This window comes from Melanotaenia boesemani, chromosome 1, assembly GCF_017639745.1.
Source record: "Melanotaenia boesemani isolate fMelBoe1 chromosome 1, fMelBoe1.pri, whole genome shotgun sequence".
NCBI lineage: Eukaryota > Metazoa > Chordata > Actinopteri > Atheriniformes > Melanotaeniidae > Melanotaenia > Melanotaenia boesemani.
Window position 1 is genome coordinate 43,917,713 of NC_055682.1, and position 13,628 is coordinate 43,931,340.

General features: G+C 41.5%; 2 protein-coding genes across 2 annotated transcripts; both read left to right on the forward strand.

The window, feature by feature from the left end:
* Positions 1-3,720: 3,720 nt before the first annotated feature.
* Positions 3,721-5,319, forward strand: LOC121653056. The gene is made up of 2 exons (XM_042006299.1): positions 3,721-3,801; positions 4,593-5,319. Exons 1-2 carry the CDS (start codon positions 3,785-3,787, stop codon positions 5,317-5,319), a joined length of 744 nt encoding a protein of 247 aa, XP_041862233.1. The 5' UTR covers positions 3,721-3,784.
* A 5,085-nt stretch (positions 5,320-10,404) lies between these two features.
* Positions 10,405-11,638, forward strand: LOC121653128 (E3 SUMO-protein ligase ZBED1-like). Its single transcript, XM_042006425.1, has 2 exons — positions 10,405-10,860; positions 11,144-11,638. The coding sequence occupies exons 1-2, from the start codon at positions 10,405-10,407 to the stop codon at positions 11,636-11,638; spliced, it is 951 nt and encodes a 316-aa protein (XP_041862359.1).
* The last annotated feature ends 1,990 nt before the right edge of the window (positions 11,639-13,628 follow it).

Genomic DNA, 13,628 nt, shown 5'->3' on the forward strand with positions numbered 1-13,628 from the left:
GTAGGGACTTGGAAACCAGTAACTGATGTTGGGGTTCCACTTTCCAAAAGGTGACATGCTTCCTCCAGTTTCTGTAAAGCCTGGTCAACATTCTCAAATTGGTCTGAGTATCTTGCTAGAAGCCTCATTATGCACTCCAGCTGGTAGTAAGCACAATCTGCCTCTTCTGTGGAATGCTGCTGAGAAAGCCTTTGGCTGATAGAGTTCAGCACCCCTGTTACCCGCGTTGCAGCCGTAGAAATATCGTATTGACTGTGAACAAAGGAAGTTATAATATTAACTGCTATCACAGTATACACAGTATACACACACATTAGCTTTCATTTAGCAGAATTAATTTACACTACACAAACACCACAGAAGGCAAGGTTAGTGGGCATATGGGGAAGAAAAACAAACAGCCACTAACATGTCTATTTCATATCATGAAGTATTTCACGCCAACCAGCCAAACACAAGACGAATAGACTGTAGCCCTTGAAATCGATTGTAAATCTAGTAAATACGGTGGCAGATGAAATTTGTGAAAGTTACATTTAATTATTTTAATAGAATAATTGCTTAAGTCATATTTGAAGGTTTTATAGGCAATACTGCACAGTCGATCAGGAGTGTACAGTTAACCAAATCTCGCAAATATATGCTATGAGGCCAACGATATTTGCGGTTATTCTTAAATAACTTCCTAAACTACTGATACAGCACACATTTTCACGTTAAATTAAAAAACAAACAAACAAAAAACAGCAATAAATAATTAACTAAAAATGTGACTGGCCAATGTAGCTAACATGTGAAGTTACCATCATAGCACTTGGTGTGAACTACGAAATAAGCAACGTCTTGCAAAGTCAAGCCTCCACGAAACAACAGAAATACAATGCTAGTTTGCAAATACACTGTGCCGTAAAATACATGTTTAACACAAAACATGAGAATATAGCAACAACAACGTTAAAAAGAAGTTCTGGCGAAATGGATAACAATAATGATTTGTATGTAAAACAAATACAATACAACTAACCTCATCACGTTTCCACAATCCGTCTATTACTGCTTTTTGGCGGTTTTCTTAAAGCTTCTTCTTCTTCTTCTTCTTCTTCGTCTTTAGTGTTTATCAGAAGGTGCCATTAGTCATATTTGCTTTACTGCCACCTTGTGGCTCCAGAAGTTACTCCGTTTATACTTAATATCTCAACATCATTCAATCAGCTAACATAAATGAAATAATTTTTACATTTGTTATTAATATATTAATAATTTTTAACAAATTTTTAACAATAATTTAAGGGGACAACTCAACCGAGTCTTTCTGGCATCGATTCAGCAAGTAGAGGACCCCTGCATTCGGTGCAGCCATGTTCAAGTTGGTCCAATTGTAGTAAGAGGAGCTGACCATTTCTCCCCCATCTGAGTTTTTCTCATTCATTAGTTGGAGCATAGCCAAAACTTATTCTGCATTTATTCTTCTGCTTCTGTTCATTTTCTTTTTTTTTTTTTTTTTTTTTTTTTTTGTATTATTGTAGTGGGTGGGTGATGAAGGAGTGAGGAGAGTGAGAGAGGAGAGCAGTGATTACACCTGAGGAGCTGAGTGATTGCACTGGGCTGACATGTTTGTGAGAGAGGAGGTGGTAAGAGGAAGAGGTGAGCAGGTGTTTACCATCATTTGACCAGTAAGGAAACATGCCGAGGGAAAAAAAGTCTGGTTGTCCTGCATTTCAGACTCTTGTATCTCCTGCCTTTGGGGAGGAGAGTGAACAGTCCATGCTGGGTGTGGGTGGGGTCTTTGATGATGGAGGCAACTCTCCTGTGGATTCTTTGCTAGTAGATGCTCTGCAAATGGTGCAGCGGAGTCCTGGCGATCTTGCACACTTTTGCTCTCTACAGGTGTTTGCGGTCCATGACAGTAGAGCTGCCGTACCACACGGTGATGCAGCTCAACCATGCAGTTGTAGAAGTTTCTGAGGATCTTTGGTGACATGCTGAACTTCCTCAGCCTCCTCAGGAAGTACAGCTGCTGCTGAGCTCTCTTCACCAGCTGTGTGGTGTTGAGTGTACAGGTGAAGTCCTCGCTGATGTGGACCCCAGATATTTGAAGCTACTCACTCTCTCCACTTCCAGCCCGCGGATAAGCAGTGGCTGATGAGGGTTCCTCTCCTTCCTCATGTCCACTATCATCTCCTTGTTCTTGTCCGTGGTTGAGGTTGTCGTTATCACACTATGTCACCAGAGAGCAACCTGATGTAGGAGTCTTTATTCTCCAGGTGTGAGAGGGAGAAGTGCAGGGCTGCAGCCATAAGGTCTGAGGTGGACCTGTTGGACCTGTAGGCGTACTGCAGGGGGTCCAGTGTGTCTGGTAGGCAGCTCTGAATGTGGGTCAGCACCATTCTCTTGAAGCACTTCATAATGATTGGAGTGAGTGCTACTGGCCTGTAGTCATTCAGGCAGCTGAGGGGGGGGGGGGGGGGGGGGGGGGTCTTTTTGGGGAGGGGAACAATGGTAGTGGTGTGAGAGCCTGGATAGCGGTGGTTACAGCCCAGTCAAGTCAGAGGCGCACTCATGCATGGGAGGTTGTGCCATTTGCATGCTGCTTAGGGCTGCCGACGGTGAAGATAGCCAAGGGCAGTAGAGATTGATTTCTGTGCAGGCAGAGTAGAGTGGCGGATAGTGGGAATTCTAGGAGTGCAGGAATCTGTTTTACAGTTGCGAAGAGGCTTCTAATGAAGCTTGTGGAGATCCTCTTGGCTCCGGACAAGCAGCAGGCCCCCACGTACTAAACTCTGGAGCCAGCCAGCACCAAAGCGTAAACACTTAGCTTAGGTTGCAAGACCCTCCCCTGTGATCTGAGCTTTTTTTTTTTTTTTTTTTTTTTTGGTGTGTGTAATTTGTTTGTATATTTTCATTTGTGGCTAAGCCAGCCCTTTAGGTGGCAGAGCTCATAGGCAAAGGAGGAAACTCACAAGTGCATTGGTATATGTGCCCCTATAGGTCACGGGTGGGTTTGCAGTGGAAGACAGGTGGCTGGTAGTGTAATGCTGTGTGTGGTGCTCAGAAGGGGTTAAAGATTAGTGTGGTGTTGCCCTGTGGTGGTGCAGTGAGGTTTTAGGTGGCAGAAGCCCATACACCTGTTTATGGCCACGCACAGTCGCTATGGATGATTTGAGGAGAAGTATTGTGATGTTCACTTCAGAATAAAGGATGGTTTGCTGTCTTAAAAAGCAAAAATAAAGATTGCTATATTGTAACCCAGAGGTTTTGTCTTCTTTGGATTTCAGACATTGGGGAAATACACATTCACCTCTAGTGGATGCAAGGTTTTATTACATTATGTATTGTTGTGCACAGAATGAACATAATGCTGTCTGTTAGTAACACAACTCAAAAAGTTATGGGCAGATTTTGATTAAATGGAAATATCTGAAAGGGAATAAGGAACAGGTGATAAAATTTTGGAGGTAGGCTAAACTGGATCTAAAGTAAAGTTAAATATGCCTTCTTTTATAAATAGATTTTTTTTCCTTCTTCCTCTTTTCCAGCAAGTTACAGTCAACAATCTGGTCTCCGCATAGACAGACAGACAGACAGATGGAAGTGAACCGTGGTCGCCACGAAAATCGACGTGAGATTCGTTACTTGAACTGAACGTTTTTGCAGTGAGCCAATGGGACGCATAGCGAGGCGTGCTTCAGAACCGTCAGGAGAATTCTCTGCGTTGCTGCTAATTTCTCTTAGCTCCTTCCTGTTCCTCCCGCTGCATTCTTCTACTTATTCCAGTCACCACAAAATGTCTAACATTCAAAGGTAAGCTTCTGAGAAACCTCTTAACAAAGGTTCCCTGAAGGTAACACCTGTAACCATCAACGAACGTTAACGAGACGTTTAGAAAACTTTCCATGTCATTAGCTGAGCTAACCTACTGGTGGTATACCGAGAACAACATGTCTGCCGGGAATTGCAAGCCATCAATGCAAGTGGAATCTACTCTTTTGTCAATTGATGTAGATATAGTTATTTTGTGATGCGTATAACATCTTTTTATTATTTAAACAAAACAACATAATGGGATTGCATTAAGATCTGTAGTGTTTTTGTTTTTTTGTTTTTTTTTTTCAGCATTTCAGTCATTTACATAAAACTAGCCGGTTTGAAAATGACATGACTTAACTGCTGAGTGTGCCATTGAAATGATGTATGAATTATTTAGTCATTACATGTTTTGGGTGGTCAAATATGACTTTTAGAGAAAAGCAGAAATTCTGATAATGAGGTTGGCGAGATTTGCATTCTCACGTTTTAATGGCAAATACACATGTTAAAATAGAACTTCTAATGTAAGAAACATAATTTGAACTCCACCAGTTTGTAAGGAAGATGGTGCATTTTGAGCTTGCAGAGAAACTTTTTTCTAGTCCCTCATTTCATTTTTACGCTAATTTTCATTTATGTACAAAGAGGGTGAAACAGGTTTTTATTATTATTATTATTATTATTATTGTTGTTGTTGTTGTTGTTGTTGTTGTATAGATAGCTTATATAAGTTAAATTGTCTATACCTGTAATAACGTTACTCTATGTCTAATGTCTGTTTTCAGCTTTGAAGAAGCCAGCAGGAGAGCTGCAAATCTGATACAGGATGCTGTTGAGTGTCTCATTCCTTTAGTACTTGAGAAAAAGTCCTCTGACTCTCATGTGACCTCAAAACAGTTAATGAACGTCAGTGCAATCCCTTTAAATGATCATCCTCTTCGCATGCTGAACTCCCAGCCAAGCACCTCATCTCTTCTTGGCCCTCACATAGTTTCTGCTCCGCCTCAACTTTGCACTGGACAATCAAGAGAAGATATGATCCAGTCCAGGATGTCTGCCTTATTTAGGCCATATCCCCAAAAAATTGGATCCAAAAGAAATGGCTTAAAAAGACAGTATCAGACACCATGGTCTCATGACTTTTTTTGCCTCTCTGATCCCGAGTCAGACATGTCTCCATCTCTAGAGGAGTATTGCACTCTCCAGAATATGGGCTTGGGAAGAAGAAAAGTGACCTTCCCAAATAACAATGGGACACACAAAGATTTCGTTGAAGGTCTCTTCAACGCATACCCTCAGCTGGCTGATGCAGGGGGCTTTAAGCTGATGCGTTGTGGACGGAATAGAGTATTGGTTGACATAGCAATGCCCTCCTCAGGATACAGTGTCAGATATTTAAGGTTGGAGAGTGGCCTGAACAAGGCCTTAGCCTACATTGTGCCACTTCAAAGGAAGCTTGTGGACATTGAGGAGTGTAAACCAAACGATTCGGTAAGTGTTAGAAACTTTTAACCTTTTGAAATTTAAAGTTCCTCTTTGATGTTTTTAACAACTGGCCCACAACCCACATAACAATGTAAAAAGACAGGATGTGGTGAGTACAAGATATACAAGATAACTGCACTTCTTCTCTGAAGTATATTTGCATATCTGGTGCTGATATACAAGATAAGGGTGCACTACTGAATGTTTTGTTTTTCTCGTTATGTTATGTCAGTCACTTCAACTGACGCTGCACTTCTCTGAAGTATGTTTGCATGTCTGGTTTGGCTCATTTACACAATCCGCTAAATAAAAAGGTTCAGCTGGGGTGAAGACTTTGGAGTTGACAGACAGACACTCTTGAGTGATTATCTGACTCTGGTCTCTCGCCATCATGATGTGCTGAAAACCTTTCCTGAGTTCTTGTGTCTTATTTTATGTTAGGAAAACCCTGACAGTGAGACACATCTAGTAAATTTGATATTGGTTTAACTCATGAAATTTCATTTTTAATGGACTTTTAGCCTAATTTATTTCTACAAGTTTATTGTGTTATGGTTGGTTTGCAAAGCCAATCTCTGTCATCCAAAACATGAGCTCATTAGAGTCGACCCAAGGCATTATTTAAAAATACATTCATGTAAGAGTACAAATGAAGAAGTGCTGGTTGTATTGTGCTTAAATTTTGTGACCTAAATTTTTAAAAGTATTGATGTTAACCTTTTCATGCAGCAAGACAAGTGTAAAAAAATAATACCGATATCTTTTGTACTTTAGTGGTGGACCTTTGAAACTGTAATGGAAAAAATAGTGACATAGCTTTTTTTTTGTCCAAATAGAAATGTATTTTCATCGAAAAAATGTTCTTATGCCTTGACGTGTATAGAAATGTTCTTGCAATATTGAATGTATTATCCACATTTTTAAAAATACGTTAATAATTTCTTCATTGAAAATGTTGCTATAAAAACGAGTAAAAATGTTAATGCACAAGAGGAGTTTTAGATAAACTTTCATGATCTCAAAGTTTTTCATGTTCGGACCTCACTGAAAGCTCACTTCTTTTAGGTCATACATTGACTTAACCAAAGATGATGAGAAAGAAACTGAAGATGAAATCGAGACCGAGGAAGTAGCAGAAGAGACGAGTGGAGAAGAAAGTGAAGATTCTACACTTCAAGCTGCACTAGAAGAGTCTCTCTTGTAAGTGATTTTTCTTCTATAGCTGAATGTAGGAGAGCTGAGAGTACGAATTTGACCCCGGCACAGCTGATTCAGACTCTTCAGCACACACATTTAAATGCAATTTAGCCAAAGTAACTATGCTCACTTTTTGGGCAAATTGTCACACTGGTTTTTTAATGGCTTTTGGATTTAATGAGTTGAACAGGTTATATTACATATTGTATTACATCTTTAATATGTTTTTTTATTATTATTATTATCATGAATTCCTTATTAGGACTCAGCACCATCGTTTTCCTGAGCCAGCAACTGAGGAACAGGCCACTTCAGAGTCTAATGGAAAGTAAGTACATTTCTTCACTAGCGACTTCTAGTTAACACGCAGCCTTTATAAATCCTGTTTCAATCAGTATTGACAGTACTGCAACAGTGTTGTTCTGTTTAACAGAAAATGAAAACATGCAAGTATGAACACATTTGTGATGGAAAAGTTGTGAGATATGAGCTTTGATCCATTTATCCCAGTTGTTTAATTATCTTCTGCATTTACTACTTAGTTTTTTGTGGAGTTTGTGAGGATGTCTCTGCATTAATGTACTGAGGAAATTTGTGTACAAGACAAAACGGAACGTGGCCTTCTGATAAATTAGGTCTATTTGTGCTTTAATCTTTTCATGCAGACACATTGCGAATGTTCTCACTGCTCTGTAGAAGGCAATTGATTACTGTGATGGAAGTCCTGCATCCTACATTAGTGTGTGCAGATCTCATATTTGGATGGGGGCCAGATTGGCCCTCAGCCGGAAGACTTTTCATCCTCATTGGCGCATCAATGTTAAATTCATGGATGATGTTGGAGTAGCAGAAGGAGCTGTTGACACAGGAGGACCAAAGCGGGAGTTTTTCACACTCGTTTTGGATTACCTGCATGGTAGTGGCCTTTTCGTGGGGCCAGAAAGCAGCAAATTATTGACTTACTCCAGTTCCGGTAAGATGCATACACAGCAATGATACTGACATACTCAAATCTAGGGTTTCTTAGATGTGTCTCCACAAGAACCAGTGTGACTAAGGGTCTGAGGAAGGACCAGATAAAGGTCATCTTACCCTCATAGTGAACTTTTAACAGAGCATGTATATGACGACAATAAACCTTATAAGTGAATAAAAGCATGATGAGTAAAAATGTACAATGTAAAAACTGTCATATAGTAACAATTAACGAATAAATGAATAAATATATAATAAAAGAGATAATGGGATAAATGAACCCTTAATGAAGTGAATATATGAAGTAATAAGGCATAATAAGTTAACACCCCCCCTTTCAGCTATGGAAAAAGATGACTACTTCTACGCTGGAATGATGATAGCAATGTCTGTTGTGCATGGAGGACCTGCGCCCCGGTTCTTCTCCAGAACTCTATTCCATGCACTCACAGGATCACCCGAAAAGACAACAGTGACCACTGATGAAGTTCCAGATTTGAAACTGAAAGAAAATCTTCAGTGAGTCAGTTTACACATACACATGTGTAGATACTGTGTATACCTTACTGTTTGTGTTACAATTTCCTATATTTTATAGGTTTTGTCTGGTGAAGTTCCTGAGGACCTTGAAGACATCATAGACATGGCAGGGTCCCGATGTATTATGGCAACACCTGAAAATGCTCAACAGATGGCTCTGGACACTGCGCACTGGTACATCTTTGGCAGAACACGGTCAGCATTTGAGAGGTACTGATAGTACACCCATGCAACTGTATCCTTGCTCCCATCCCATAGTATTTCCTCTATTATGGTGTTTTATCAGGTTTTTTTTCCACGTGTTTTCCCCCTGACTTTATACCAGTGTGATGTACAGATTTTTTTAAATATATTAATTATTGAGAAGTAGAAATTACCACAACTTTACACCCCAGAACCCCATCTTTAAATGTCATCATAAATATTATCTATAATACATATAATGTTATGTGGGGAATTGTGTTTTACAATATGTTCTAGTTAAATTCCATTAAATAGTATAATTGCACTTCTTTTTGTAAATAAACTGGTAGGTTGCCTGTAATGTTTCTTTACAAATACAGTATAACATGTAAGACCAGAGTAAGTTTAGACTATTTTTGGCTGGAAAAAAACTGATATGTGGTAGTCTTATCAGTTTTGTTGATTGTTTTGCTGCATTCAGGGGTGGGCAATATCATATTGTTTGCAGTGATACCAGTAGAGTATTTGACACGGTAGAAAATGTAATATCGTGATATCACGTGATCACACGTTTCCAGGCCAATGACATGTTTAACACAGCTCAGCGTCGCTCTATTGAGCTCAGCTAAGCAAGTGGACAAGGAAACATGGGAGAGCAAAGCAGAGTGTGGTTGTACAATATATAGAATATTGATTTTGGCTTTGAACAAAAAACAAACTGTGATTCATATGTTCCTAAAGACAGCACACTTCTGCCGCTTCCGATGGTGATTACGGACAAATACTAGAAGTAGACCTGTCGCCAATACACCCCAATGCTGCTCTGCCACTATATTTAAACCCTTACAGCAATGCATATAGCGATTCTTTGTTAAAGCAGGAGTAGCAACAAATCCAGCAATTTTTGGAGGTCTAATAGGAGACTAATCTCTTCCCTGATCTCCTGTCTACTGGCTGTGTTGTCTGCTGCCATTTCTTTAAACTTAACGTCACACAAACAGATGCATCCGCAATGCACGCGCACTCAGTCAAAACATTGACAAACAACACGTTTGAATGTAGCTGTGGCTTCAGCATCGCTGTAACTTTTGGGTATTAAAAACTTAATAACAAGGGACCGGTATAAGACCAGCACACCACAACGTCTATGGCTGGATCCACCACATCCACCCTAAAATACACCTGGAGAGGTTAGTCACTGTAATATGAAGCTAATGTTAGCATCTACGTTAACAACGTGAAAGCCACAGCAACATATTTGTTAGCCTGTTACTACTTTTGTACTAAAACAATGTTAACTCATCAAATTGGCTCCACTCCACAGTTTAGAAGAAGAATGAGACATTTACTGAACAGTTTCCATAAACGGCTGACTTTGCCATGATGACGTTAAACTGGGTTAGGGTTAGGATCAGGTGTGCTGCTGCAGGAAAATGTCTAGCAGGACAGTTGGTGCAGCATATTGGCCCTTCTCTCTACATTTCAGAAGTTCATAAGGAAATATTTACTAATCTGAATAAATTTCATCTCCAGGTTTTCCAAATTTCCAAAGAAATCATCCAGAGGAGGTACAGAGTATTTCAGTTTAAGCTATAGATCAATGCTGTTACTAAATGCTGGTAGATAAAGGGTGAGTGAGTATAGATTGTAAATTCCTTGGAAGTATATATATATATATATATATAAAGAATTTTACTGAGGCTGTTATTCTTGTTTGGCCAAAGACATCAATATTGTCTATATCATTATCGAGATATTTTAGAAAAATATTGTGATATCAAGACATAATATGACTGATCAAAGCATTTTTTAATTTATCAGTTGAAAAAGTGCGAAGTATTAGTGCAAATATTAATGAACATGACCACCGTCCATGGTCTGTTTTGAGATGAGGGTTGCATCACAGCACTTTGTTGGTGCTATAGAGGACACTTGACACAATCATATAATAAGCTGCAGTGGAGCATCACTGCTGTTTTTGTTTATACTCAAGACATACTGCTAAAAGTTAAGGAGTGAAAATCCTGGGCTCCTTGGAACATTTAGAAGTGACACTTTAAATGCTTATCAGAATGTTGGGATGGGACGAAATATCGTTGGACGAAATATCGTTGGACGAAATATCGCGATACAAAGCGTGACGTAATGCATCGAGTTTAAAAAAAATGGATCGTGCTCATCACCGATGTCCAGACCAGGTGGAATAGCACGTACGAAATGCTCGCGCGCTACCTGGAGCAACAAGCAGCTGTCTCAGCAGCGCTGAGCTGCGCAGAAATCCGAAGGAATGCGAGAGAAATCGACACTCTGGATAACGCTGATATATCCGATGTAGAAGACATAGTAAAACTGCTTAAGCCACTGAAGACCGCCACAACAGTTCTTTGTGATGAAAAAGAGCCCACTGTTTCACTTATAATGCCACTTAAGCACATGATCGAGCAAAGCATGTCACCAGATGAAAATGACACACAGACCATCGCCAGCATGAAAAGCGCCATCCTACTTGACATCACGGGCCGTTACTCTGGGGACTGTAATGACATGTTGCAGGAGTGCGCAGCGCTTGACCCACGATTCCGAAGCCTCTCCCACCTGAATGATGAACAACGTGAGTCCGTCTATGCGAGGATACGGGAAAAAGCTTCAGGACTTCATGTGCAACGCAACAAGGTAGACTAACCTTTTTTGAAAAAAATGGAGCTGTGTTGTGCGTGTGTAACTGTATATGTGTAAGCTACAGCCTGAAAACTTATTTCTCATATATATAAATATAATTAATATAAATTAATTAGTAGTTACAGTGAAAGCGAGAGGGGGCGGGGCGTGTCTGTGACGGAGTGAGAGAGATGGAGAGAGAGAGTGTGTCTGTAAGAAAGAGGAGTGAGGGATTGAAAGAAATGTTTGAGCTAGTTTTTCTCTTCTTTTTTCTTTTTCTTTTGTCTTTTTTTTTAAGACCAGTGACACTGATGAAAAAACTAGGGCCAGTGCTTCAACATCAGGGTCTGCAGCAGAGCGGGTCTTTGTCATGGCTGAGGCAGCACAGGGAGCAGAGCAGAGCCAGGAAGAGCCAGTAGAACAAGAAAGGCAGATGCAGGACGTGATCCAGCCTCCCCCACCAAAGAAGACAGCGCTAGAAGATCTCCTTGGGAGCTCCTACACCACTGTTGAGGCAGTGCAGTCCAGCAGAGGGATTGAAATGGAGATACTCTCCTACAGAAATGGGATTCCTATCCCACTTAACAGTAGTCCACTTGAGTGGTGGAAAGTGAATGCATATGCTTACCCCATACTTGCCCCTTTTGCCAAAGCCTACCTTTGCATTCCTGCTACATCAGTGCCCAGCGAGCGTGTCTTTTCTACAGCAGGAGACATTGTGTCTGCTCAAAGATCACTGATTACACCAGAACATGTTGATATGTTAGTTTTTCTGAAGAAGAACCAGTGCTAGGCCAGGGCCATGACTTAAGAGAAGGTGAGAGAGCTTAACCTAGGGTAAGAGCTGCACAAAGGGAGTGTTCTTGTTTTTGTTTGGCATGTAAGGCTGTGTGCTTTCTGTGTGCAACTGAAACAAAAATAAATAAGTTGTAATTACACAATAATATTTTTTATTTTTTTCTCTTTTCATATCGTATCGTGATGTATCGTTTCGTGACCCTGCCATATCGAGATGCATTGTATCGTGAGTTTAAGTGTATCGTCCCATCCCTATGTTAAACTGATGTGATCACCTTTGTAGTATCTGAAATATGACACTAATTCTTATTATGTTTCAAAGAGTGTTAAATTTTTTGACTCCTTGATTTGCTATTTCAAGGGATAACAAGAATCTCTGGTTGGAGCAATGCTATTTGACTTTCAAATCACAATTTAATTTCAGTTGACAGTTAGAAGTGGGTGTACAACATACATCTAGAGTTTTTCTTTTTCTTTCTTTTATTTGTTTTCTTTTCAAACGTGGATGTAATTTAACGAATCACAGTAATTAATTTCATTCTATCATACAAGGTTCAAAGACGGCCTGAAGACCCTGGGTGTTTACTCTGCAATGTTGGAAAACAAGGAGTCCTTCTTGCATGTCATGTGTCATCAGGACAACCCAATCACAGCAGAACAGATCAAAGAAGCATTCAGACCAGTGCTAAACTCCCCTGGTTCTAACAAACGTTCCACTGAGAACTTGATCCTCTGTCTGTGGGAGAACTTCATCTTTGAAGCAGAAGGTATGAGAACAATACATTATAAATGCAAAGGTGGTTAAATCTTTGGTTAAACTGGAACATTTCTTTTTAGTGTTGTTTTTGTCATAGATATCCATCCATCCATCCATTCTCTTCCGCTTATCCGGAGTCGGGTCGCGGGGGCAGCTGCCTAAGCAGGGAAACCCAGACTTCCCTCTCCCCGGCCACATTCACCAGCTCATCCGAAGGGATCCCGAGGCGTTCCCAGGCCAGCCGAGAGATGTAGTCTGTCCAGCGTGTCCTGGGTCTGCCCCGGGGCCTCCTTCCGGTGGGACGTGCCCGGAACACCTCACCAGGGAGGCGTCCAGGAGGCATCCTAACCAGATGCCCGAGCCACCTCATCTGGCTCCTCTCGATGTGGAGGAGAAGCGGCTCTACTCTGAGCCCCTCCCGGATCACCGAGCTTCTCACCCTATCTCTAAGGGAGAGCCCGGCCACCCTGCGGAGGAAACTCATTTCGGCCGCTTGTATTCGAGATCTCGTTCTTTCGGTCATTACCCACAGCTCATGACCATAGGTGAGGGTAGGAACGTAGATCGACCGGTAAATTGAGAGCTTTGCCTTTCGGCTCAGCTCTCTCTTCACCACGACAGACCGATGCAGAGCCCGCATCACTGCGGACGCCGCACCGATCCGCCTGTCGATCTCTCGCTCCATCCTTCCCTCACTCGTGAACAAGACGCCGAGATATGTAAACTCCTCCACTTGGGGCAGGACCCCATCGCAGACCCGGAGAGAGCACTCCACCCTTTTCCGGCTGAGGACCATGGTCTCGGATTTGGAGGTGCTGATTCTCATCCCAGCCGCTTCACACTCGGCTCCGAATCGCTCCAGTGCGAGCTGAAGATCACGTCCCGATGAAGCCAACAGAACCACGTCATCTGCAAAGAGCAGAGACCCAATCCTGAGGCCACCGAACCGGATCCCCTCGACACCTCGGCTGCGCCTAGAAATTCTATCCATAAAAGTTATGAACAGAATCGGTGACAAAGGACAGCCTTGGCGGAGTCCAACCCGCACTGGAAACGATTCTGATTTACTGCCGGCAATGCGGACCAAGCTCTGACACCGGTCGTACAGGGACCGGACAGCTCTTACAAGCGAGTCCGGCACTCCATACTCCCGGAGTACCCCCCACAGGAGTCCCCGGGGAACACGGTCAAATGCCTTCTCCAAATCCACAAAACACATGTAGATTGG

Excerpts from the sequence above, each read along its gene's own strand:
- LOC121653128 (XM_042006425.1), top strand. The coding sequence starts at position 10,405 with ATGCTCGCGCGCTACCTGGAGCAACAAGCAGCTGTCTCAGCAGCGCTG. Across the intron at positions 10,861-11,143 it reads TTCATGTGCAACGCAACAAG|ACCAGTGACACTGATGAAAA; the intron begins GTAGACTAACCT and ends TTTTTTTTTAAG.